At 42.2% G+C, this 26,641-nt stretch overlaps 1 protein-coding gene across 2 annotated transcripts in view; it reads right to left on the reverse strand.

Annotated features, from left to right (window-relative positions):
• Positions 1-5,640: 5,640 nt before the first annotated feature.
• The window catches only part of ACSL5 (acyl-CoA synthetase long chain family member 5), a 38,762-nt gene continuing 17,761 nt past the window's right edge, over positions 5,641-26,641 (reverse strand). For both annotated transcript variants that reach the window (XM_054035921.1, XM_054035922.1), the window contains 18 exons: positions 25,572-25,636; positions 25,370-25,471; positions 24,855-24,954; positions 23,076-23,254; positions 20,829-20,861; positions 20,490-20,541; positions 19,382-19,455; positions 18,539-18,616; positions 15,376-15,510; positions 14,618-14,752; positions 13,159-13,254; positions 11,799-11,871; positions 9,898-9,986; positions 9,696-9,812; positions 8,740-8,883; positions 7,154-7,255; positions 6,573-6,644; positions 5,641-6,167 (listed from right to left, as the gene is read on the reverse strand). In XM_054035921.1, coding sequence (XP_053891896.1) covers positions 6,027-6,167; positions 6,573-6,644; positions 7,154-7,255; positions 8,740-8,883; positions 9,696-9,812; positions 9,898-9,986; positions 11,799-11,871; positions 13,159-13,254; positions 14,618-14,752; positions 15,376-15,510; positions 18,539-18,616; positions 19,382-19,455; positions 20,490-20,541; positions 20,829-20,861; positions 23,076-23,254; positions 24,855-24,954; positions 25,370-25,471; positions 25,572-25,636 — 1,787 coding nt within the window. In that variant the 3' untranslated portion in view covers positions 5,641-6,026. The remainder of the gene's footprint in view (positions 6,168-6,572; positions 6,645-7,153; positions 7,256-8,739; positions 8,884-9,695; positions 9,813-9,897; positions 9,987-11,798; positions 11,872-13,158; positions 13,255-14,617; positions 14,753-15,375; positions 15,511-18,538; positions 18,617-19,381; positions 19,456-20,489; positions 20,542-20,828; positions 20,862-23,075; positions 23,255-24,854; positions 24,955-25,369; positions 25,472-25,571; positions 25,637-26,641) is intronic.

The raw sequence follows: 26,641 nt of genomic DNA on the forward strand, positions 1-26,641 counted from the left end.
TCTCCTCTCTAAGCAGGATGCATGTTTTAAAGTATCAGAGGGGTAGCCGTGTTAGTCTGAATCTGTAAAAAGCAACAGAGGGTCCTGTGGCACCTTTAAGACTAACAGAAGTATTGGGAGCATAAGCTTCTGTGGGTGAGAACCTCACTTCTTCAGATGCAAGTAATGGAAATTTCCAGAGGCAGGTATAAATCAGTATAGAGATAATGAGGTTCTCTATACCTGCCTCTGGAAATTTCCATTACTTGCATCTGAAGAAGTGAGGTTCTCACCCACGGAAGCTTATGCTCCCAATACTTCTGTTAGTCTTAAAGGTGCCACAGGCCCCTCTGTATGTTTTAAAGTGTTAACATTCCATAATGATAGCCAAGGTAGGCTTAGCTACTTAACACACCTCTAAGTTCCACTGTCAGAGTTCTCCTTTGTACCCAGTGAGAATCCTTTTAAAGCCAGCAAGTGTTTTTTGTTCTCCAAGAGGCTGGGAGCTGTTGGTCAAATTAATTGCAGGGAGAGGAGAGCTGAGATAGTGTCATTAGAACCCCTTGACAGTCCCTTAAGTAGTTCAAACTGGTCCTAACTGCTTCTATTGTCTCCTGCTGGGATCATCCAATAGTCATCTATTAGCTTTGACTCAGTGCTTCCTATGTCTACTGCTGTGACATACCCTCCCCACCTATGACTCTGGCTAGGTTTTACTTTAATGATTTCAACCATTTGAGGGTTCTAATGACACTATACACAAGGGTATGTAGTGACATTAGCCTAACTGCTTAATGGGCCTTAATTCCTGCAGTGTTGGCCAGGCACCCTAGCTTGGTGATGACTTTCATGTTTAGTAGAGAATTGACAGTTGTAGCGACTCACTAGAATGTCTGTTTCTCCAAGTAGACCATTCACCTTGTCTGCATTCCTAACTGGCCTAGTTTCTAGTTAAAAACAGGATTCCATGGAATAATGTAGGAAGTTTGCCATTAACTTCCTCTGTGAAGGCAGCAGCAGGTGTTGGCCAAAGGGTCTAGTTGCATCAAAACATTATGGAGGTATATCAGGGGAGGTTATGAACCTGTCAGCTGAATAGGCTGTTTAAATCTCTACGTATGGAGATGGATAGTTTAAGTTTACTCAAAGTTCATCATATGAAGGTCTCTACCACTATGAGGACTAGGAATTTGTTTAGGTGAAAACTGAGCAGGTACCAAGATTCAGTAAGAGAAACTATGGCATGCATAGCACCTCCCTATGGAAGATCATCTAAATCCTAATAAAACCAAAAGCATAAAACATGCTTTGTTTTACACTATGAACTCCTTTACTTAAGGGAAATTAAGTGGTAACTACAATTATGTACTGGAGTAGTTTTCTGATACAATTGACCTACTCCTAGAGAGTCAGGTCATAACTTCATCTCACATTGGTACCTGACTTAAGTTATTCTAAGCTTAAGAGTTTCAAGGGGGTGGAAGAGAATTTGACCTTACACTGAGTAGGAACAAGGTGTTTGTTTTAAGATGGCAGCAATTTGCTGCCATACACTAAACTCCCATTAGCATTCCTGCAGAGTACATGATGACTGAATAAGTTAGTTTTGGTCAAGCATCTTTGAAGAAGCCACATGTGAGTCAATGCCCACCTTCCCTCACTTATAATGAAAGGGTGTAGACCTTGAGAATTAAAACTGCAAAGAGCAAGCAGGAGATTGTGAACAGTTTAAAATAAATCCTCAAGATTCTGTTAAAGTTACAGATGCAATCATTGTGTTTTACATTCTAGTATGAGCTTATCCTGTTCCAGCAAAAATTAGTTTCTTCTATACAGCATCTCTCTCTTCACTAATGGGGTTAATGCCGTTCACTGGTAGTATAGGACTAAGCTCCACCATCCTACTCAGGTTACCAGAATATCCACAGAAGAAGTTGGCACTTTACTATCCACTGATCATTTATAACATTCTAAATGCTGTGCTGTAGTTTGTGATTTGTTTTTCCTCTTCCTTCCCTCTCTCCCCCCCCAAGGTAGCTAGTAGTATGATGGTTGCTTCCACCCAGCACTCCTTCTCATGCCCACTTAAGAGCTGGCTAAATCCAAGTGCTCTCCCTTCTGTGAGCCACCATTTACATGTGCTGCAGGGTTAGAGTTACAGACTGCCTGTTCAGAGCCAGCTAACCCTCACTGCTTCTGCTCTGGAGTGGGTTTCTCAAGATGTTCCTTTTGAAGATGGAACCATGCACCTGATGGAATGCAAAGTTAGGTAATTCTGAGATCTCAACATCCCTTTTTAGGCAGTCAGTACCAACATGCTACAAGCCAACAGTTTTTATTCTAGCCCCTTGCATGTTCATGGTGGAAGGGAGGCTCACATGGAAGGAAGCATATTTTAAAGACAAAATTGTTCCAAAAATCCAATGTTTTTGTTAACTTCAACAGCTTTCAGTGGTGTCTGAGCAAAAAAAGCCCACACCACAAACATGGCTCAATGGGATGGGACCAGTGGTCTATGGAGTCTAGTATCCTGTCTTGCAGTGGCCAATACGGGCCACTTCAAAGGGACAAAGCAAGCAATTATGTTCTAGGAAAGTCTACCTCTAGGTAAGGAAGGCTCGTGACTAAGGCATGAGTAGGTCCCTACCAAATTTACAGCTATAAAAAACATCCTGGACTGAAATCTGTCTACTGTACAGATTTAATGGGGGGAGATGAAGGTTTCCTCAAATTGGGGATCCTGACCCAGAGGGAGTTATAAGGACGGGTCACAAGGTTATATTGAGAGTTGCATTATTGCCAGCAAGCAATAGTGCAAAAATAAAGGTGGCAATACCATACTATGCCACCCTAACTTCTCCACTGGTGCCTGCAGAGCAGGACAGCCAGAGAGTGGTGGCAGCTGACAGAGCCCAGCTCTACTTCTGCCCTACTGCCTGAAGGTGGCAATACCATACCATCATTACTTCTACACTGCTGGTAGCAGTGGCTCTGCCTTCAGACTGGGCTATTGGCCATCAGTTGCTGCTCTCCAGCTGCCCAGCTCTGAAGGCAACACTGTCTCCAGAAGCAGCACCACAGAAGTAAGGGTAGTAGTACTGCAATCCTTGCTATAGCCACCTTACAAGCCCTTACCCACCCACCCCTTTTTGGTTCAGGACCCCAACACCACTGAAATTTCAGATTTAAATAGCTGAAATCATGAAGTTTGATTAAAATCTTGACCATGAAATGGACCAAATTTGGTAAGGACCTAGGCATGAGTGTCACTCCCTGCTTTGGGAAGGGAGAAGTAGAGGACAAATCTTCTCCATGGCAACAGAAATAGAATCCTAGGCAAAAAATGAGCCCATCTTTCTTATTTTTTAAATATAAAGTGTGGCAACCGTCTTCTGGCCCAGAAGGCACTTAAACTCAACAGCACATGCAGAAGCCACCAGAATTCTCATCCAGACCTGAAGCACCTACACTTAGCAGCCTGGTTGCTAAAGTTAAGTACAGTCATCATGGATTTTCTTATTAACCTCTAATGCATTCTGGTATCCAGGTACATCTTACCTAGAAGTTCATTGATCTGATCAAATTATGTTTCTGGGGTGGAGAAAAATCAAGTGTTGTGTAGTGGACAAAGTCCCTGCCCCACACTAGTGTGCCCATCTTTGTGGTGCTGGGTTGTATTACAGTAGCATCTAAAGTCCTGTGGATCTCAGCTACACTAGAGCTTCTCTGGGACAGTGAGAACCAAGCGCTGTGGAAGAGTGGCAACCCTAGTGGTATCCTTTAAGCAGGCATAGACTCACCTGATGATCAGGGGTCTAGGTTAATCGGAGTGATTGACAAAACTGGCTTGACTTCTAGGGTATACCTATCAAAGAGCCACATGGTAGTGCAGCTCAGAGCTTGGATCAACTAACTAGGGATTATGTTATGGGGCTAAAAGTAGCTGTGTAGATATTTTGGCTTGGGAGGGAGCACACACCCCCCTTTAAGTCCAGTGAGGGGGCAAGTCTCAGAGGCGAGGCTCCAGCCCAAGCCTGGATTGTCCACACGGCTACTTTTAGTCCCATAACACAAGCCTGAGTCAGTTGACCTGGGTTCTGAGACTCAGGGCTGCAAAAACAAAAAAAACTCACCACCACCTGCAATGTAGACTGTAGTCACTATTACCTTTGAAAGAAAATTTAGAGAGGGGTCTCTTCTAGTGGGAGAAGCTGTGGGAGTGAGGAGATTATTCCTGTTCCAGAAGCTGTTCCACAATTCCCAGGAAAGTTGTCCCATCCTTTTGTTGGTTTAACCATTAGAACCCTCTTTGGAAGGTTGTGGCATGAACAGGTATGCCTAGCACTCTAAAGGAGAGCTTACATATGGATTACACATCCCAGTTGCATCCAGTTCGTGTTGATACATCCAAAGATCCAAGGCCTTGGTATCAAGCTTGCTACAGGCAAAATATTAATCTTGCCAGTGTTTGTGTGCTAGGCATCTATGAAACCATTCACAAATCCCTTGGGGCATTGGGAAAGTATAAGGGCTGGTCTACACTTAAGCACTTCACCAACACAGCTGCACTACAGTAGAGTCTTCACTAAAGTGCAACAATGTGGATAGAAGAGCTTTCCCATAGGTGTAGCTAATCTGCCTCCACAAGAGGCAGTAGCTATGTTGACATAGCAGTGTCTATACTGGGGCTTAGGTTGGGGTAACTGTCAGAGGTGTGGACATTTCACACCCTGGAGCAATGTCATTATACCAATGTAGACCTGGCCTAAGCCTCATCTCAGGAAGATTTACAAATGAAGTTTCTATTCTTCTGCTGAAGGAAAGAGCTACTGGATTGGTTCCCCAATAATTCCTGGTTTTACAAAGCTTTTGCTTTATGTGGGGAGGGACTTTCATTCCTGTATATTATTTTATACAAATCTCTGCTTCCCCTTCTCTCCCCCCTGCTCCCCTTTGCCTTCTGTTGTCAGCTGCTTGCTACTTCCCATTAATGATAATGGAAGAGACATGTGCAACAGCATGAGGCACTTCTCACCTGATCACTACTAGAAAAAATTCTCAGGTTGCACACGTCTCTTCCTATTTAACCTATCCTGGTAGATTAGGAGACAATTTGACAGGGAGATTTAGACATGAGCTAATATTAAGAAAACTGTTATGAAGTTGTAAGTTGCTGGAGAGCTTTGAAAGGACACTTCTGGTGGCCTTAGTGGAAGGCTAGGGCTTGCTGCTGGAACCTCCAGAACTAACACTGGACTGACTTGGTATTCCATAGGCAAGGACAATGGACAAAAAACAGCTTCACTCAACTGATCAGATGGATAGAGGTCTGGTTTTAAAAAAATCACCCTATATTTGCCCTGTAGCTCAGGTGGTATGCACGCAGGAAGCCAGTAGGTCAGCTATAATTTGAGCTAAGATCTCTGCTTAACAAAGCATTCTGTGAAGACATTATTCTACCACTATGGTCTGAGTGACTGAATTTCACCAAGGACTGTGCAGAAATGATTACTCCTACAGTACAGGTTTTTTGAATGTGCAATTAAAATTTATTGCTTCACATAGCAGTGGTTACCAGAAGGCAGCTGAAGCACAATACAAGTAGTTTCAGGCTTAAGTGCTGGAGGCACTATGAATGAATGGTCAGTCTTCCAGCCAATGACAATTTCATAGTTTAATAAGTGGAGGGCATGGAGAGGGACCACTACTTTTTGTGGAAGGATGAAGCTTAGTAGAACCTGCTCATTTGCTTCCTAAGCACTTATTTTAGACATCAGTGTGCTTCAGTCTGAAAGTAAGAGCTTCCATGTTACTTGGAATCTTGTGCCTATTCCAGAGATTAGGCAACTGGAACACAATAGCTTATGGTCATCATTGTGATGAAGTCCAAACCAAGGCATAAAATTGGCAAGTATAAATGTATCATCTTCCTGTTAAGATTCCTCTTGCTCCTCTATTCAATCTTGTTCTCAGTAGGTGACTTACTGTCCTGAGGAGTGCTTTGGTATTCCACAGAAATCTCAATGAGTATTTAGAATGCCACCCTATTATTCCTGCATATTTGCATAGAGGGCTTCAATTTGGGTCTGAAAGTATTTAGAGAGTTCTGCTCTTTTTGCCTTCAGGGTTGGAGTCAGGAGTCCTTGTTCAATAGTGAACATCTCTGGATGAATGTAGATGTCTTTAACCTGAACGTAGAAAGACAGACATTTAAACTAGCTGTCAGTGATGTGCTAGAAAGTGTATCGGCACCATGATAAACTGAAAAGCCACTGAATTTCCATATGGATAGGTTCTTTACTAATGTGGTTCAGGACTAGTTTAAGCTACAGCAATGCATACTTCCCAGGCCTTTAGCAGCCACTGCTTGCCTGTGCTAATGTCGGTTACAGAAAGTTCATAATCCTAAATAGAATATCAGGGTTAGAAGGGACCTCAGGAGGTCCTCTAGTCCAACCCCCTGCTCAAAGCAGGACCAAACCCCAACTATCCCCCCCCCCATATGGCCCCCTCAAGGATTGAACTCACAACCCTGGGTTTAGCAGGCCAATGCTCAAACCACTGAGCTATCCCACCCCACCCCAAATACTCACTTGTTCAAAGGACTTAAGGCCAGCTTCTCTTCCTACTTTCACCATGTCTTCTAAAATAGCTTTTTTCAATACCTAATATAGACCAAGTTGAAAAACAGACCATGTAACACAGCAAGCAGAAGTTTAAAACTACCTCCCTTTCTAAATCCATGGTGAGGTAGTGGTCCCATCGTGAAGTTCTGCTTAGAGGTGTTGGATACTTGCCACTCAGTACTGTGTTCAGAGCCCTATAAACATTAGCCACATCCCCATGAAAGCCAGTAGAGCATTATCCTCATTTGCCAGATTGGAAATCATTGCACTGTCTTAGTCTTCCTAAACCCCTGTGGCAATGGCAGAGCCAAGATTGGAACTCAGGCCTGGCCACCTCAACCTAGTGCTTGCTCCAGGACATACTCAAAACAGTTGTGACTAAGGACTAGCAACTAGTATTTTAAATGGAAGCTTAAAATTTAAAAACCTTCTAAAGACACTAAAGAAATATCCTAAGTCCACATTAAGGCAGTTTCTGCAGGACTATTCTCTGCAGCACAAATATAATGCACCTAGAAGATACAATCTTAAGATAAAAAGGCACTTACTGAGCTTTTGTAAATTTCTTCAGATGAACCTTTTATTCCAAGTTTTGCTGCAAATTTTGGAAGTACCTCAGGGTCAGGAACCACTACACCCACTAGAGAGGACTGTGGAAAGAGTCACATTTGGAACAAGATGTAGGATATGAAAGTGTCAAAAGTTTAATGCAATCCTGTTCAACATTTAACTGTTGGACTCAGTACAGGAGTCAGACCTAGAATCTCAACCCAAAGAGGCTTTGCAGAACTATAGGGTTCTCACTTTGCCACCACTGATATGGACAGAATACATGCATCATTGATCAATTTAAAAAAAAGAAGTGGCAATCATTGCAGAAAATTCTTTTCCAGGTGTCTGGCTAGCAAATCTTGCCCACATGCTCAAGGCATAACCCATCACCCTGTTTGGTATCAGGAAGGACTTTTGAGATCAGATTGGCAGAACACTTGGTTTTTTGCCTTCCTCTAACAGCATGGGGCACTGGTCATGGGCTGGTTTTAACTAGAGTAAATGGTATTCTCTGTAACTTGAAATCTTTAATCACAATTTGGAAACTTCAGTAAGTCAGCCTGGGTTATGGCCTTATTGCAGAAGGGAGTGGGTGAGATTGTAGCCTGTGATGTGCAGGAGGTTAGACTAGATTGGGGTTCTCAAACTAGGGAATGGGACCCCTCAGGGGGTTGCGAGGTTATTACATGGGGGGTTGCAAGCTGTCAGCCCCCACCCCAGACCCCACTCTGCATCCAGCATTTATAATGGTGTTAAATATAAACAAGTGTTTTTAATTTATAGGGGGGCTCATTCAGGCTTGCTTTGTGAAAGGGGTTACCAGTACAAAAGTTTGAGAATCACTGGACTAGATGACCATGATAGCCCCTTCTGGCCTTAAAGTCTAAGAGTCTAATACAATTGCCTGAGTCCTCTGGATAGGGTGAGTGTTAGATACACCAAAACTACTTACCATTTGAGTTAGAGTTTTGCATAATTTAAATCAGCTCAAAGTGTGAGCTACAGTTTAATGGCTTCTCCAAATCAGAGTCTAGCCACCCAGCCTATACTCTGGGCATCCCATTTCTTAACAGTGATGATCACCCTCTGGTTTAAGATTTCAGCATTGGTTTAAATGCTCCCATTGAAATACATAGGAATTTTTAATCAACTGCAGTGATATCACTTAGGCAACTTCTGATCATTTGAAACCCACACAGATATTGAATTACTCCCCCCACCTCCCCAAGTTAGTTCTCATCACCTCCCAGCCTACTTAGAGATCATAACAATTGTGGGATAGCATCCTGACAAACACTGCTGAAGAGAAGATTCCTGCCCTCTAATGGGAAGGCTAACAAGTGACAGCCTGGTTAGCAGGCAGAGTTTAAAGCCTAGAGTCCACTAGTAGTCGGACCTCTTGTATATCACAGGCCAGCTATACCCCACAGAGGCTCTGGAGGGGAAGCTGCAGCTTGTACACAGAACGAGCTTCAGAGCAATTTATGGGTCTTAAGTACTCAAGGTAATACCTCAGAAGGCCCAATTCTTAGCACTCATTTCTTATTTAGGGAGTAAAGCACTCAAGAAAGAAGCAGTTTACCTTTAAACTCTCCCCATGTACAAAAACTTGTGCTACAGGAGCACTTCTGATGTAGACATTTTCAATCTTCTCTGGTGCAATGTACTCTCCTTGTGCTAGCTTAAAGATGTTCTTCTTTCGGTCAATGATCTTCAGAGTTCCATTCTATGGTAATGTTTTAATGTTAAGGTATTTCCTAATATTTAGAGTCATTCCTTCCCCCACAAATTAAAGCTTGCTTCTAAAAAGCTGACCTACTCCCTTTTGCAAAAGATTTCATTTTTGTTGCATGGAATCATGTGGCTTGTCTCAAACAGCTGCATCTTCACAACCCCACAGAGAAGTTGAGAGGTACTAATTGGTTCAGAGAAACTGATTAACTTAAGCCCCAACTCCTCAGTTATTCTTCCAATTATCTCAGGACATGATTAGACAGCACCTTTATTTTCTCTTTATTAAGGGAAGATCTCACCTTGCCTGATCATTGTGAAAGCAATGGCATGTTCTGAGTTAAATTACTGGCCTGACAGGTGTTATTTGAAGCCTCCCTTGTCTGAGCTAATTGGTCTTGGGCACTCCGCCCTCATGCAAGAAACTTTAAGTTACTGGTATCTTTGTTTAACCACATATTGTACCAATCATAGTGGTGAAAAGGGGTCCTTAGATGGACTCTACACTGACATCTAAGTTTTGATCAACACTCCAATTCTATGTCTATATTATCTTTGTAGTATGCCAAAGAAAGCTCCCCCATTTAACTGGTTAGAGTTATCTGGAGTATATATATATCTCCAAAAGAAAGATGCTTAGGCCTATCTTTAACAGTTTGGGAAGATACTAGTATTATGTACCCTACAATAGTCCAATACTTTTTGCCGTCACTGCAAGTTTAGTAGTGATCATCACTTCCCTAGTTGGGTGAGGAATCTTGGGGAAGTGTTCCTCCTATAGCAGGTATTAAACCAATGAAAACTTACTGGCATCCATTTCCCAATGTCTCCAGTGTGAAGCCAGCCATCTGTGTCAATAGCTTCGGCTGTTTTCTCAGGATCCTTTAAGTAACCTTTGAAGACATTTGGTCCTTTAATGCAGACCTACAGCATGCAAACAAGAGATTTGTTATTCCATGTAGCATTGCAGCAATCCTTACAGCATCACTCCAAAGACAGGTTTGCCTACCTCTCCTTCGTTATTGGAAGAGAAATAGTTCATGTCAGCCACATCTTCTAGTTTTAGGATATTGCAGGGTAGAGGGGCTCCAACATGGCCTGCATGAGAAGTTTAGGCAGATTTTATTTGCAAGATCTAACCTTTTGCAGAATCCATGGGTGACTTCCTCACACCCTCAAGGTGTTTTGAGGGAGTCAATTTAAAGTCAGTTTCAACTTTAGAGACTGGAATTCAAACCCTTGAGATTCTTTCAGCCCCCCCCTCCCCATATATTGTTTTGTAGTTTCTAAACTGTGTACTATACAAGGTAGGAAAGTAATGGTTGGATCAGGGATGTTCTTCACTGCTGCAGGAAAACAAACCCAACAGATCTTGATTAAAGATGAACATTTTAGCTGCCAGGTTATTCTTGATGCTGAAACTATAGAATCTCCTACATCTTTTGAGATAGAAGTCATTGGTCCTTACCACTGATTGTTTAAAATCCTAGGACATGTGTAAGTTAGTTTGCTCCCTCCATCTCATGTCCTAGCAGTTTTCTAATTTGGGTAATAATTTCTGCCCAAGATCCCCCCTGCTCATCTTTTCCAATTGTATTTGAAATTTTACCCTGTCCTAAGTCTCAGCTACTGTGTGCTAGTAAATGGATTTCTGCCTAGTAGTTTCGATTCATAGTGATTAAGTGATCCAAGTTGGATCTAGCAGTTTCCTGAATAATGGTTGTATTGAGGATTAGTTACCCAATAATTAGGTTGTTTTATTATGAGCAACAATAAAACAGCTCTGCATTCCTCCAGGAAGATACTGAATCTGAACATGGAATATAAAATGGATCTTGAAACACCTAATCACATAACAGTGCCTCCCTGGATGATGTTTAGGTCCCTACCAAATTCATGGTCATATGATTTTTAAAATTGTAAGTGCCATGATTTCAGCTATTTAAATCTGAAATTTCAGTGTTGCAATGGTAGGGGTCCTGACCCAAAAAGGAGTTGTGGAGGGGTTGCAGTATTGCTACCCTTACTTCTGCGCGGCTGCTGGTGGTGCATTGCTTTCAGAGCTGGGCAGCTGGAGAATGGTGGCTGCTGGCTGGGAACCCAGCTCTGATGGCAGAACCACTGCCAGCAGCAGTGAAGAAGTAAGGATGGCATAGTATAGTATTACCACCATGACTTCTGTGCTGCTGCTGGCAAGGTACCACCCCCATAGGTGGGCACCTGGCCAACAGCTGCAGCTCTGGCCACCCAGATCTGAAGGCAGCAGTCAGGGTGGCAATATTGTGACCCTCTAAAATAACCTTGCAACCCCCTACAACTCCCTTTTGGGTCAGGACCCCCAATTTGGGAAACATTGGTCTCCCCTGTGAAATCTTTATAAGGAGGGTAAAAGCACATGAAAGGCCAGATTTTGCAGAAGGATACTAGATTTCATGGTATGGGGGCACCTTTTTTGTGGCTATGAATTTGGGAGGCCCTTATTGGGTTTTAGAAGAGATATTGGAGATTCTGGGTGAAGCGTGACCAAGGAAGATATGCATGTGCGCTTTGGTCCTTTAGAGCCTTTTATGCCCAAAGAATACATTTCTATTCTTCGGCCTCCAACAGAACTATACCATTAAGCCACCAGGTCAGTAAGTTCATGCTTAACAGAAGAGATGCTATCCAGGCTAGCAAGCCCTCTCTCAGAAAAGGCAAAGCAAGGTTAACTGATGCTAACGGGTGTTTGAGAAGGTGTGTGCACAACAGGGCAACGATAAACTGAAAGAGTATTTAAATTCTGTCTACCAGGTGGGAATCAGGGTGATCTTTTCAAAGGCTCCTAGGACAATTTAGTTGCGCAACACCTTCCATGGCAGTGAGGCATCTGCCTTTAGCAGCTTCAAGGAAGATTTTCAATCTCAACCATACCTGATGTGCAATCTCCAGGCACTGTGAAGGTGCAACCAGCTGCACATTCTGTCTGACCATAGGCTTCAAAAATCTGGATAAGATGGAAACAAATATCCTTTTAGTGTTGGAGTCCTTGGGTGGTCCCTGCTGTAACATAAGAGTTGACACTCTACAGATGGGCACAAGATGCACTTTACATGACCATATGAAGTATTTTGCCACTTCTGGCATATCCAGCCTTTGTATGCAATAGATGCATACAGAAAAGAATGGTGTACAGCTATTGTAAAAAATCCAGATCCAATAGCCCACTGTTTTGGTAGGATCAGAATTTTACCACTGAGAAGGCTGAGCCTACATCCAGTTCCTTCATATAAACACAGAATTCCTAGTGCAGGCCTCCGTTAACAGCTCAAGTGCTGATTTGAGCAGAGAGATCCCATCTAAACGCTTCCTATTGGCAAGAAAAAAAGTTAAATCTGTTTCCTCCCTGAGCAGAGCTGTCCAGACTCCTTTCCCAGTTCCCTCCAGAGCCATTCCCACCACACACCCCTGCATAGAGCTAGTGGTATGCTCCTGCCACAGAGAACCCTGCATAAAGTGTCTGAAGTGCCAACACTTGCAAACAGGGCACATTGCTAAAAACTCCTGGCACCCCATTACACTCCCCTGCACATTGGCTGCTGTATTGCAGAGAGCATCTGCTGGAGGGAAGAACTACTCAAAACATACCACAAAAAGGTTTGTGTTCTCCCCTTGCTATACTAATGCTAGAGCATGGGGATTGTAAACTTAATTTGCAGAGAAGAACATGTGCAAAAGAACTAGTCTTAATAGGACTGTGGCACTACAAGAGGCTTTAAATTCAGTCATCTGCTTTACTGCTCCTCTCCACCCTTTGCTTTCTATTTGGAGTAAACTTTTCATAGCAGGGAGTCTTCTGATTTGGCTATATGAAATGCCTGACAGCGTCAACCTTCCAAGCAACCTCATCCTCCACTCATTCAGGAAGAGGCCCTTATTCTACATAGCACAAACGCTAAAGATTGTAGGATGTTGGATCCAGCTAGAAAAGTGCAAGTACATAGATGGGGAGAAGAGTTTGTGTGATCAAGAGTCAATGATGTAGAGTGTCTAAAAGAGGTCTTTTAGTGCAAAACTGTTTTCTTCAATGTGGAATGCTATGGCATTTGTCTTGCTACATGCTGAGAAGTCCATACTTCATACAAAAATAATCCCCCACTACACTCAGTCTGGGCCAGTGTCACTTGTCAGTGAAAGTGCCATCTAAAGTGTTCTGTCAAATCAAGTCTGAGAAGTTAACCATATTCTCAGAGAAGAGTCTCCACCATGGAATAAGATGGCAAACATGTCTCACCTGACATCCCAATGCTCCTCTGAGAAGTGTCAGGACAGAGGGAGATATGGGGGCAGCTGCTGTTACCATTATACGCACTTGCCCACCCATGGTCTCCTGCAAGAAATGATTAGAGTAGTCAAAAAGCAGAGCCTCCGATCTATAGGAGTCAAGGGTTTGTTACTCATCAGCATCTAATTTTAAAGCTGTGAACAGGAACCTAGGACTTCATTCAAGGTATGCCTCCTCCCCGTCTCCTTAACAGCAACCATTGCCACAAGCAGCTAGCAAGTCATTGTCCAAGCCACACAAGCCCTCCAAAAGCAGCATACCACTTCTTGAGCAGAATTGAGTACTGCTCCAGCTAATGGAGGACTAAGGCTTAGTTGCCATTCATGGAAGGGACAGGATCACAAGACATGCTAACAGGTCTTCCTATCTAACAGGCATCAGTGGTGCAAGCACCAAGCTTCCCAAAGGGAAAAGTTGAGACATTACTGTATTCTGTCCCACTTGGCTCTAGAACATGGTAGCTACTTTTTGGAATTACTTCAAGGCAGCCAAGTCAGATCAGCATTCCTCTCCCCATGCCCCAGCTAATTTGGCAAGGGTCTCCGGGTGCTTTTTAAAGTGCCAAGAATTACAGTCTCTCAAGTGAGGTAGCTACATGCTACATCCCAAGTGGAGGTGGAATGCTTGTCATTTATCCATTTTACATGGCCAGCCAGCGATCACTCAAGGATTAGATCTCTACCTTCATCTCCTGCTTTAGCTTCCAGATCTCATTCCCTCCCCTATCCATGCTGCTATTGCCCCCATTTGGTTGTTGATCCAGTGGCCGCCCACTCTGAACAAAGAACTAGTCTGGCATCTAGGAGAATAGCCAAGAATCTGGTGTATTACACCTTACACTAATACTACCATAAGGAGCAGTCACCAAGGATTGGACACTTCTAGATTCTAAAGAAGCAGTCCCATCTTCCAATTGGTTCAGTTTCAGCTCAACTCCACCTTCAGACTAAACTCCGGTGCAGAGTATATGTTCCCCAGACACTTCCGTCCAACTGGAACACAGCAACTCAAAGTTGCATTCATGCATGTGTACAATGAAGTTAATCACTGCAAGTCTAATAGTTGTACTGTGTTGGTTTGAACTATTGCTATAAAACAGTGTAGTGTTGGACACATCCTTGTGTATAATTCACCTCTGTTGCATGTTTCCCATTCTGGGCCTGATCTACAGATGTTCCAAGTCTGCTACATTACAGCCTGGTTCTTCAGCTCATGTGAGACTCCTGCTTTCAGCGCTGATCCAAGGTAAACACCATTACAGTGGTTATAGTATGGTGTTTTTTTTAGGCTTCCCATGCTGTTCTAGCCTCTGCTTATCTCCAGCAGTAATCTATTGTCTTATTTGGGCCTGGAGCAGTTACTCTGAATATGTTCTGTTACTCAAATTATATGCATCTTTGAGACATACCTGGACTTTCTTAAAGATCATTTTGTCCCAGATGCTGTCATTTCGGAGAATGCCCTTCTTCACTTCGTCCAGTTTTCTGGCTAATGCAAAGTTCAACAGAACCCGTTTCAATGGATTCTGTGCACCACTTTGTATCTGCAGGTAAAAAGCTGTTTAAGTGAGTTTATTCACGAGCTCACCAGGATATCTTCCTTCATGATAAAGAAAACATTACTTTTTAAAAAAATTTGAAGGGTGCTAGATTCAGTGTCCAGTGCCATCTTCCTCCATTTAGAGGGAGCCTGGACATTGGGAAAATATAATGGTGCCACTTGGTGTAGTGGTCACCTCAGCCATGACCTTGAGGGACTGCCTTTGTGGTAGATTGGGCCATGCAGACTCTACAAAGAATGCCATGACAGTAAAGACTGCCAACAGGGTTTGTGTTGGCTTTAAATAAAAGCAGACATTCCTGCTATGAGTGTTAACAGTTGAAAATCCACATTTATTTGATTTTCATGGGAAGTATGTGATGTATTTGCATCTAGGAGCTACAATCATGACCCCCAAGCCCCTGCATTGTGCTAGGGGTTATAAAGACAATGCTCACTCCTCTAATCAGGACCTCTGCCCGCAACGTGTGGGTATTCAGTACATTTAATTTAAAGCCAAGTTTCCAGTGAGTGCTAAGTTGTGTGAATTTGCAACTGTTGGAAGCAGATTTAAGTGCACATCCCCCTTCAAGTAAATTCATCTGGGAAAGTGGCAGCTTTTAGTACCTTGTCATAGATCCTGTTGAGCAGTCTTGGTACTGTTGGAAACATAGTCGGCTTCAAGGTTTTCATGTCATCTGTTAGTAGTCTAATGTCTCCTTGGAAGAAACCCACTCTTGCGCCACTGGAGTACATTATAGTCTAGAAATTAAATATACAGAGAATGAGCCTAGTTCTGCAAGTCCTTGCTTGGGGTAAGAATTCCCAGCCTCATAGGACTAGGAGTCTCGGAAAAATTAGTGAGTTTAAGGCTATGCAGGCTTTTCATGCATCTGTAGCATACAGCTTCCTTGGGGGAGTGAAACTATTATCCTTTGTGCTCATGCACCCCCTGGGAGCAAAGGATGAAATCACTTAATTGTCAACATATCCCCATTTGAAGGATAGGCAAGTTACTTGTACCTGTTAACCAAACGACATCCCTCTTGTAGGTCTAGTTTCTATCATGAGATCCCAGACTGTAGTGGAACAAGTGAAGAAACTGAATTGAGATATTAAGATTTTTTTAAGAACACTATTATACTCACTGCAATTTTCTGAGCGCTAAGGGCTTCCTGTATTCAGTGTTCTTTAGAAGTATTAAGATTAAGGATTTCCACTTTACAGATAGGGAAGTGGAGGCAAAGGGGCCAAGTGACTTGCTCAAGGCCATTGAAGTAGTTCAGGAATCAGGATTAAACAGAAGGTGAGGTTGGGTAGAGAGTGTACTTTGTGAAAGGTTTTTACAATATGGGTCCACATGTGTATTTGGACTTCTGGACCTGCTCTGGGAGGATTTATTGCTTCTGAAGGGCTATTAGAGTTAAGGGATGTTTTAGAAATGTCATTTGTTTAGGTGTTTTCTTAGTGTCCTCTGCCCTACACTTTGCAATGGTGTGACAGTGTTGCTTTAGGGTGGGAAATACCTACCATCAATCCCTTCAGAGGTAGCAGATACCAAGCAGGGCTATGTTTGTCAGATGTAATTCTGACAAAGGTTATTTACTTCATTCAAATTGATTGAAATGTGAAAATTAAGGAGACTGAATCCATTTCTCAGTGGGATCAATAAGATCTTTGGCATCAAGTTCTGTGGGATCAGAACTGGCCTGAGATCATGCCTTAGGAATAGAAGAGCCCTCAGTTCCTCCTGTGACCCCTTACTTTCTTTATCTTGCTCACATTCAACCCCTATTGGTTCAGGCCCTTTATACAAGGGGCTCTGGCTCAGTGCCTATTATTTTGGGGATATTAAGATGTTGCAGGTGAATGCTAGAGAGTCAATGTGATAATCTAGACCTGTGTTCACACCTTACATACTGTTGTAATATATTTTATACAAAGTACACCTACTTTAAAATATAAAAATATAGCAAGGTAATCATTTGAAAACTCAATTTACTTATACATCATACATATGCGATATGTATTTCAACATGTTTCAAACTCCATGGCTCTGCCCAAACAGATGTTGGCAAACAGGTCTGTCCTAAAACAAAGGAATGTGTGCTGTGCTTAATTTGCATTTAAGCAATAAAAAAAGGTGTAAAAAAGTCAAGCAGGAAGGGAAACCAAGGAAGCTCAAACAGGTGAGCAAGTGTATGTGGAAGGATGTTCCCTGCTGGTTCTCCTAGTGCCCAGCTAGAAATTTTTGTATGAGGGACTGAAGCTATAAAAAAAAAAAAAAAAAAAAAAAAAAAGGACAAACATCTTAAGGCACCCCTTCTCTCTCCCTGCCCATCCCATACACTGCATTCACTGGACTCTGGGGGAGAGGGGTCCTGACTTACAGGGTTTGTCAGTAAGATGGCTCAAGCAAAGCATCTCACCACAAGCGAGCAAAAAATGTAACTCAAGTGGGGCTAGGAGACTGTACTATGCAGACAAGCTGAAAGACTGAGCAATTCATGTGGGAGCTACTTTGGCAAGGCATTGTAAGACACCCAAGGTTGTAGGACAGAGGGGACATCAATCTGGATCATACCTGGCAAAGTCAGTCTCCTGACCTGTGCTGCAATGTTGAAATTTGAGATTTACAGGTACATGCATTCACACATCCACAGAGGGTTTATAGTACACATCTGAGTGATGCACCAGTTTGTCTACCCACATATGTATTTGTATTAGGGCTGTCAATTGCAGTCAACTCATGTGATTAACTCAAAAATTAATGTCAAGTATCAGAGGGGTAGCAGTGTTAGTCTGAATCTGTAAAAAGCAGAGGGTCCTGTGGCACCTTTAAGACTAACAGAAGTATTGGTCACAAATTAATTGCACTGTTAATTAGAATACCAATTGCTATTTAAATATTTTGGATTTTCTACATTTTCAAATATATTGATTTCAATTACAGAATTGAAAGTGTACAGTGCTCACTTTGATTACAGATATCTGCCCTGTAAAAATGGTAAGATGTAGGAACTGAATTGAAAAATACTAAGTACTGTAATGCTTCTATGATGAGATTGCACAACTGACAAATGTAGGTTACATAACTGCACTCAAACAAAACAATGTAAAATTTCAGAGCCTACAAGTCCACTCAGTCCTACTTCTTGTTCAGCCAATTGCTAAGAGAAGCAAGTTTGTTTACATTTACTGGAGATATTGTAAAGATGCAGGCAGCATTGTCAACTGAAAATGAAACCAGGCATTCACATGGCACTGTTGTAGCAGGCGTTGCAAGATATTTATGTGCCAGATAGGCTACAGATTCATATGCCTCTTCATGCTTTGGCCATCTTTCCAGAGGACTTGCTTCTATGCTGAAGACACTCATTAAAATGTGTTAATTAAAATGTGACTGAACTCCTTGGGGGAGAATTGTAGGTTTCCTGCCATTTTACCTGCATGCTGCCATATATTTCATGTTAAAGTAGTCTCATATGCCAACTTTATTGGCAAGTTTAAAAGAATGTATATGAATGTTCTGATTAGCCATAGTTACATTTGTTTAGTGGTTGGTATAAGCCCTGGAGCATGACTTAATATCACTAAATAATGCTTTTGAAGGTTGCCCTATGGACAATCTGTTATTGGCCAGTCACTTAAGTCAGTAGCTAACTGTGATACTGAGTTAAGTGTGCCACTGTAGGACTAGTTGCATGGACAAAACTTCTACCAGATCATTACAGGAAGGACATTGCTATAGAACATAAGGAAACAAATTAAGGGCTTGGTTTACTCTTACCTGTACTACTCTCTCAAACATGTGAGCCAGAGGAAGATAGGACACTGAGATGTCTGAAGTCTTGCAGTCAAATGTAGTCTACAGTGAAACAGAAGAGCATTGAGGTGGGAGATGATAGTTATGCTACAGCATAGAACAGAATTCAACAGATCTAGGTTTAACTGCTATATTGAAGTGGCAGGTAATTTTACACCTGCTCCAGCCTACTCAGAGTAGTGAGGAGTCAGAACTTTGGTATTCCTTCCCTCCCCCTGCCTCCCCCCCCCCCCCCAGGGATCTGTTAGAGACCACTGAAGTTAGCATGGGGGACAGAGGGAGGATGGTGGCCATCTGCAATTCCTGAAGTCCCTGTCTAGTAGATTTCCTCAGCTTGGTTTGGAGCCAAGTCAGACACTCTTTCAAGGCGATTTGGGGGGGGGGGGGAAGAGGAGAAGAGATGTGTCTTCCTTCTAGGAAGATGTCTAACTTTCCTGAGTGTCCTTGTATAGACAAGCCCTAAGAAAGGCCCAAGAGGAGAAGTTCAGATCCAATCTGAGCAGCCAGGATTTAGATATTTCATATCTTATGGTCTGGCTCAGATCCATTCCTAGGACCAACTTCTCATTTTGTTAAAATTTGTGTTCTGGCTTTGGACAGGAGTGAGGTTAGTTGTCTTGGCCTGGTCTGCAGGGGAGACTTGTCCATTTAAAAGTCCTGCACACAGTGTAGGCAGATTGTTAAGTTGACTGTGGCAACTCAGGAAGACTTGAGTAGTTTTGTGAAGCTGGGTGGCTTAGACAGGATAACAAGCCTCCCAAGGAACAAACACCAAGTTAGTCTGCAAACATGAAAGCAGCAACTTACCTCTGTACTTTTAAGGAAAGCAGCAGCATTTGCAACAACGTTTTCATGTGTGAGCATGGCTCCTTTGGGGTTGCCTGCCAAAGATCATGGGGGGGAAGAACAAATTCATGGCAGCTGGAACCACTAGGGATTGGGCAAGTTTTGCAGTTTACATTTGGCTCAGTCACTTGTACATTTGCAAGCCCTCAGGGGATTCATTTGTGGTATTGGACTCAAGTCATGTTTCCACATGTAACTAGTAAGTCTTCACTAGCAATGTTAAAGTGTTGTCATGGCACAGCTCTCCCAGCATTAAAAAAAAGCCACACAACACACAGCCTGCCCCCCCCCCCCAAATGGGAGTAGCTCCCAGTGCTGGTGCTCTGTCTACACTAGCACTTTACAGCACTGAAACTTGCAGTGCTCAGGGGAGGGTGTTTTTTCACTATTCATAGATTCGAGGACTGGAAGGGACCTCGAGAGGTCATCGAGTCCAGTCCCCTGCCCGCATGGCAGGACCAAATACTGTCTAGACCATCCCTGATAGACATTCATCTAACCTACTCCTAAATATCTAAGTCTGGAGACAGCTTTTGGATCAGAGAGAAAAAACCATCACCACTACATAAGCATTACATTGAATACAAGTGTACCCAGAACATGGCCTACAGAATCCTGAGGTGCAGTCTAGGAGTGTCTCCAGCTAGGCCTGTTTTAAGTGGAGGTGAGAGCGGCAGGGTTTAAAGGGTTAACATGCCCAAGACGGAGGGCCAGCTCCTTAGACTGGTGGAACTATTCACTGGAGTGGAGTTGCATGGATGTAAAAAGGAGATTTTTGGCTCATATCTGCTATCCCTCTACAATGGCTTCCATTTTTAGAGTTTCAGTGTAGTGTATGAAGCCTCCTGCAATTATTCACTACAGGATGACAAAGCAGGAGAGGCTCTCATTTGATTGCAAGTACCAACAAGCAGTTTGTTTATGACAGAAGGAAATTATGTTTTCTGCATTTCAGGTCTTGAGACACTTCCAGTATCCCCTCTCATCACCACAATAGTCTCCCCTGATCCAAGGGAAGAAAATTTAGATAAAGACAGACTATAGTGTCTGAACACTACTTGTTACTTACCTGTTGTTCCACTGGTGAAACAGACAATGCTAAGATCCTCAGGTTTAGGAGGCTAAAGAGATGACAAAAGAAGTAGTGTTAATTTCATAATCCAAAGGGTTTTTTAATCCTTGCCCCACTACTGTAGTGTCCAAGCACCTTCCAGTTAAGAAGCCAGTAGCCAAATCCCTGGTATTTCTCCCCTTTTCCAGCAAGGCTCTGCTTGGGTTCAGTTTTATTTTGTAAGAGTTCCGAGGTAGAAAGGAGGGGGATCATTGGTGGACTTATGATGGAGAGGCCTCTTCAAAGAGGCAGGTTTTGCAGTGCTTTCAAAGAAAGTATTAAGTTTCAATAACTTACAACAGGTTCTCTTAAGTTGTTCCTGCCCAGCTCCTGTGTCAAGATAGATAAGACATCTTTTAACATTTCTTGTAATATCAGAATGTAAATGCAATGCAAGCAGGTGAAACAGGCCAGATGGGGCATAATTGTTTAGCCAGCATGTGTTTTGCCTGTGTGTCAAGGAGTTTACACCTTGACAGGCACTGGGCTTTCCCTGCACTTCCACAGCAGTTACTGCAGAGCCCTCTTCAACATACTCAAGACAATTAAGTACAAAGCTGGCTGTGAAGAGTTTCAATAGATCTCACTAAACTGGTGACAGCATGGCAGATGAAATTCTATGTTAAGTGCATAGCAGAAAATAATTCCAACTGCACATACAAAAATGGGGTCTAAATTAGCTGTTACCACTCGAAGATCTTGGAGTCATTGTGGATTGTTTTCTGAAGATATCTGCCCAGATTCAGAACAGCAGTCAAAAAAGCTAACAATGTTAGGAACCATTAGGAAAGGAAACGATAATACAATAGAATATATAATGTCACTATATAAATCCATGATACACCCACATCTTGTGTACTGTGTGTGGTTCTGGTTTTCCTATTAAAAATGGATTAGAATTGGCAAAGTACAGAGAACAGAAACAAAACATAAGGGTATGGAACAGCTTCTATATGAAGAGAAATTAAGACTGGGACTATTCAGTTTGGAAGAGACAGGGATAGTATAGAGGTCTATAAAACTCATGAATGAGTGGAAGTGTTATTTATCCCTTCTCATAAGAACTGGGGCCCACTCAATGAAGTTAGGCAGATTTAAAAAATTTCAAGATGCAGTCGATCTGTGGATCTGTGTTGCTGCGGGGAATGTTGAAGGCAAAGAGTAACTATATCCTCTGGAGGATATAGCCATTGCCAAGATGGTCAGGGATATAACCCCAGGCTCTGCATTTTCCTAAGCCTTTGACTGCCAGATGTGGGGGAATGGTCCACTTTATAGTTATCCTGTTGTATTTATTTCCTCTGAGGCATCTGACAATGGCCACTGTTGGAAGGCAGGCTACAGGGCTAGATGGATCATTGGTTTTTTTACCAGATATGGCCATTCTTATGTTCTTAATATTCCCATCCACAGAGGCCCAGCAAACTTGTGTTGGACCCCTGCACTGCAAGTTTTACAGCCCATGCATTTTACAGGTTACAGCTCCAGAATCTTGTGTTTGAGATCTTCAGAGCTAGCTTTAAATTTCAATTAATTTCTGGAGAGCATGAGGGAAACTCATGTGGAATCAGAGAAAGAACTGACAGAAAGGGGATGCAATGCATGACAGTTCATTAGCAAGAGTCAGGCTAACTAACCCTAATAATGTGAGATTTGTAGAAGCGAGAATTGTGTGAGGCGAGTGGGAAAGAACTGTGTGAGAAGTTGTTGTAACCTTGTGTAAAAAAATATTGTATGTAGACTAAAATCAAAACAAGTAAAAAAATAAAATATAAAAATGGCCTATGTATAAACAAAATGCAGCTGTTACTTGTTGTCTGTAATAAAAGGTATAAAGGTTTGCTGTAATTGTTTACCTGTAGAGAGACCTGTTTAGCTCTCTCCCTCTATGCAATTGTTAAAAAAAATAAAGTATCTGACTTGCTGTCCCCAAACGAAAAGTGAGAACTCAGTTATTCTCCGACACAAGAGGTGGTACAGACCATGTACCTTAGGTGGCTATTGATCAAGAGCTGCAGAAAAAGTCTGCCCATTTGAACAGTTTCTGCAAGGCTTACCAGTTTGCTTTGGACTGAATTTCTTATTCAAAAAAGAATATATGTTGTCATTTAAGGGAGCATAGATTAACCCCCAACATTGCTATTGTATTAAAAACTAGACATCTGAATACAAAGTCAGTATGTCAGCTTAAATGCATATAAAGAGACCTTTGTAATATATTAGATATCTTTAGATGCAACTTAGGAGTGTTGTATCTCCTTAATAGGTGGTACATGACTGAGCCACTCTAGGGAAACTCTAGTTACCAGTGTAGTAAACATGATCCCAGTATCTGCATTGCACTAGTCAATACATTGCTGTTTCTTCAGTGGCATGAACTAGCAATCTGAATGTTCAGTCTGAAGCTCTCAAGCAAGCAGTGAAATGTGACTAGCTTCAAATCATTGACTGATCATAGTGTTAAAATCCTTCTCTTACCAAGTAGCTGTATTGACCTTTCCCTGAACAGTCACCAGATAGGCTGTAAGTGAGGGGTTCACATACCTCAGCTTCCTGAAGAGACAGGATCTCAACTCCTTCTTTGGCACCTTTATCCTTAAGCTCATCATCAAAGAGATCCATCAGAATGATGGTCTTCAGACCTGGGATCTTCCTTTGCTCACAGTTTTCAAGCAGGACTTGTGCTTTTTCAGGTTTGTCACAGATCACCATGGAGATGTCAGCTACAGAAAAGGAAGAGCCTACACTTCAGAAGCCCGATCCACCTCTTGCTGAAATTATAGGAGCCCTGATCTGACCCATATTGAGATTAGTCTTGATTGATTAGAGGTTAAGGGAAATTCAGGTTCTGTCCTTCAGATCTTTCAGCATGTTGAGTTGTCATTTGAAAGGTTGCAGCCAAAGCCAGTAGTTGACGTTAACAAATGCTCTGCACTCAGTTGCTATGGTTACAAGTCTGGGCCTATACTAATGGAGTCATACCAGGGCTGAATTTTGACTTATGTACAAGTGTCAGCCCCCCCATCTCTCCCCCAAATGGACTGTACATTTTAGTTGTACATGTAGAAGTGGGTCTTGGTAGCTGGAGAGGGGGAAAAAAAAATCAGCAATAAATATTTACAGTAGGATTTTCAAAGTCACTCAATGACCAGTTCCAGCCTTGGACTTAAGGAAAGAAAGTTGATTGGCATTAAAACTTTATCCCCTGTTTAGAAGTTACATTTTAGCCATGTTTCAGAGTAGCAGCCGTGTTAGTCTGTATCCGCAAAAAGAAGAACAGGAGTACTTGGGGCACCTTAGAGACTAAAATTTATTAGAGCATAAGCTTTCGTGGACTACAGCCATCCGAAGAAGTGGGCTGTAGTCCACAAAAGCTTATGCTCTAATAAATGTGTTAGTCTCTAAGGTGCCACAAGTACTCCTGTTCTTATTTTAGCCATGTATCTTGAGGAGTATTGGCCTCAAATACTTGGAATTTACAGAAGCCTTTTACATGTTGTTTTAGTAATTGCATGTTGTGGTAAGACAGCAATGGAACACTAATGAGCAAGCAACATGTTCAGACGCAAATGAACCTAATTAGATTACTGCTCTGTTGTCCCAGGAGACAGAACCGGTTGCTAAGGTTAGCTTGGCTTGTAATTTAATTTGTAGTGATTTTACAAGTTGACTGATGGTCTGATTCTGTTTGGCAATCCTGCATTTGAACAGAGAAAGTTCTGACAAGGAAATAAGCAAGATAAAGACCAGTGGAAGAATCAGTCACCTAAGGGGAAGACTTGAAATAGACAAGAGGGTGTTCACTCATTTTACTAACTTTGGCTGTAATCACGTTGACAGTTTTGTATTCAATTAGTCCCATAGGATCTCAGGCACACTTAAGTGTTGGCAGGATTGGGCCTTCGTATTATCCTGTGTTTCAATTTAGAGTCTCACCTCAAACTGAGGATACTGCACTAGTTTGCTTTTTCTAGTTGGAGAAAGTTTTGTGTGGGGGGGGGTCTCATTAATAAGTGAGATACAGATGACCCAGTTCTTCCCAGGTAGACTTGACATTGTCCTTAGAATCTAGTGGACAGTCACCAAATCTTAGTACAAGAATTCTCCCAAGAAATGCAGTGGTAGACCTATTGCTCAGATCATGTCATCTTACAGGACGGGCATTGAGAAAGTAGTGCTAGCTACAGGTGATGTGCTGACAGTTTAGGGCAGAGTTGCAGAGCTAGAAGTGTCATGTAGGTTTAACTAATATGAAACCTGAAGCAGAAGAGAAACATTGTTAGGTCAGTGAAAGTGGAAAGGAAGAGTACATAAGGTTTTTACCTTTGTTAATAATAAATACAATGGCATCTGGCCCCAGAGTGTCATAGAGTGGAACAGCAACCATTGAGTAAGTGTAGCAGGCATATTCTGAAATGATCCACTGCACAAAAGAAATAGCACCATTAGAGAAGCAACTACCCTGAGTTTGTTACCTGAGATGTATGGTAGTTCAAATGCTTTTGCCAGAGCAAGTTTAGTAGCCTGTAGAGTAGCCCCTCACACATATACATCTAGTATTGATTTGTATATGAACTGCATGTTATGGCAGCCAGAACCCAGATCTTCATGGTTAGTCCTAAGTAGCCACCTGGACTAGGATTAGCAGATACAAAAAGGTGATTGGAAGGAAGACAGATAATCAGTTCTTCTATGGATTCAGGCTTTAACTCTTCTCAGACTGTCACTTGGAGCCCAATCCAATCCCTACTTAAATAAATTGGGGGCCACTCCACTGAATTTAGACTCCCATGAGTGCTGGACAGTTGCCCATAGCTAGGGTTCTGCTTGTCACTTACCTCTGGTCTATTTTGAGCAAAAATGCCAATGAATTGGTCTGGTGAGGGTTTACATCCTTTGAACAAGAGCCCTGATCCCAGGTATTCAGCTCTGTCCGACACCTGCAGGAATAGAGGAAGTAGTTTTGGCTCATTACCACTGGAGACTGCTACAATGTGCTGATCCATTCTTTGGACGGTATACAAAATAAGCAGAACTAACCTGTTTGTAAGTCAACCACTGATATGGCTGTTTTGGTTTTCTGTACCCCAAACATGGTCCATTTTCTACAAAAAGTTGGGAAGTTTGTTATGAAAAGTTATACAAGTTTTATATTCAAACTGATCTTCATTTATTGGGTGGTCTAAAAGATGGAAAGTGCCTTGTTGGATCAATCTCTGAATTGATCTTATGTAGTTACTCATGTAGTTAAGTGTTTTGCTAGAATCTTTAATCCCAAGAAGAGACTGCATAAGAGGTCAATCTTCCAAGCAATCAGGGAGAATTACAAGAATGTGTAAAAGGTAACTAGGAGGAGAGTAATGTGTGTGCCCCATAAAAGGTGGTTTCTTGGAAAGTAGTTTGTCTAGAGAGCAAAAGAGTTGGGTAGCAATTAGCCAGAATTGAGGTACTCCAACTCCAGAAATAGAGAAGTACCAGAGACTTGAGAGAAATGGAGTTTTAGTGGAAGTTTTTGTAACATCTCTGGCAAATTGATCTTCAGGACAGATCAAGAGTATTCAACTATTGATTAGAGTTCTGAATGGCTTCTGGCTGGGATTGTCTCTTTTGTACCCTTTGATATTTGTAATTTTTGGGGGATTTCTTGTAGTTAAACACCTGTTAACTACACCTGCATGCTGCCCCCTATAATAAATGCATTAAGAATTTAGCATTTGCCACCTATTCACTATTTTCCAAGAACTTTCATTCACCCAGTCAGGGAGCTGCAATACCATCCAATTCTGCTGGCCATTCACAGGACTATTTTAAAAGACAGACTGACACTTATGGCCATTGCACATGTTGTCCAAAGTCAGGGTCAGTTCATGACTGCAGCTAAAAATCAAATAACTTTCAACATGTAATTGGCCATGCAGTCTCCAGCTCAGAGTCATCTTAGCTTTCCAGATAAGTGCTACCTAGCTACAGTGCACTCCGAGTTTCAATCAGATATCTGGACACAGAGTAATGGCATCCTCTCTGGATTAGAGTTCAGGTTCTCTTTTATACTAGGATGTAGAGACATTTAAATTTAAGTTTATGATCTGCTCTTCAGTTAGCAAACCTCA

The sequence above is a fragment of the Malaclemys terrapin genome, chromosome 7 (assembly GCF_027887155.1).
Source record: "Malaclemys terrapin pileata isolate rMalTer1 chromosome 7, rMalTer1.hap1, whole genome shotgun sequence".
In the NCBI taxonomy this organism is placed as follows: domain Eukaryota; kingdom Metazoa; phylum Chordata; order Testudines; family Emydidae; genus Malaclemys; species Malaclemys terrapin.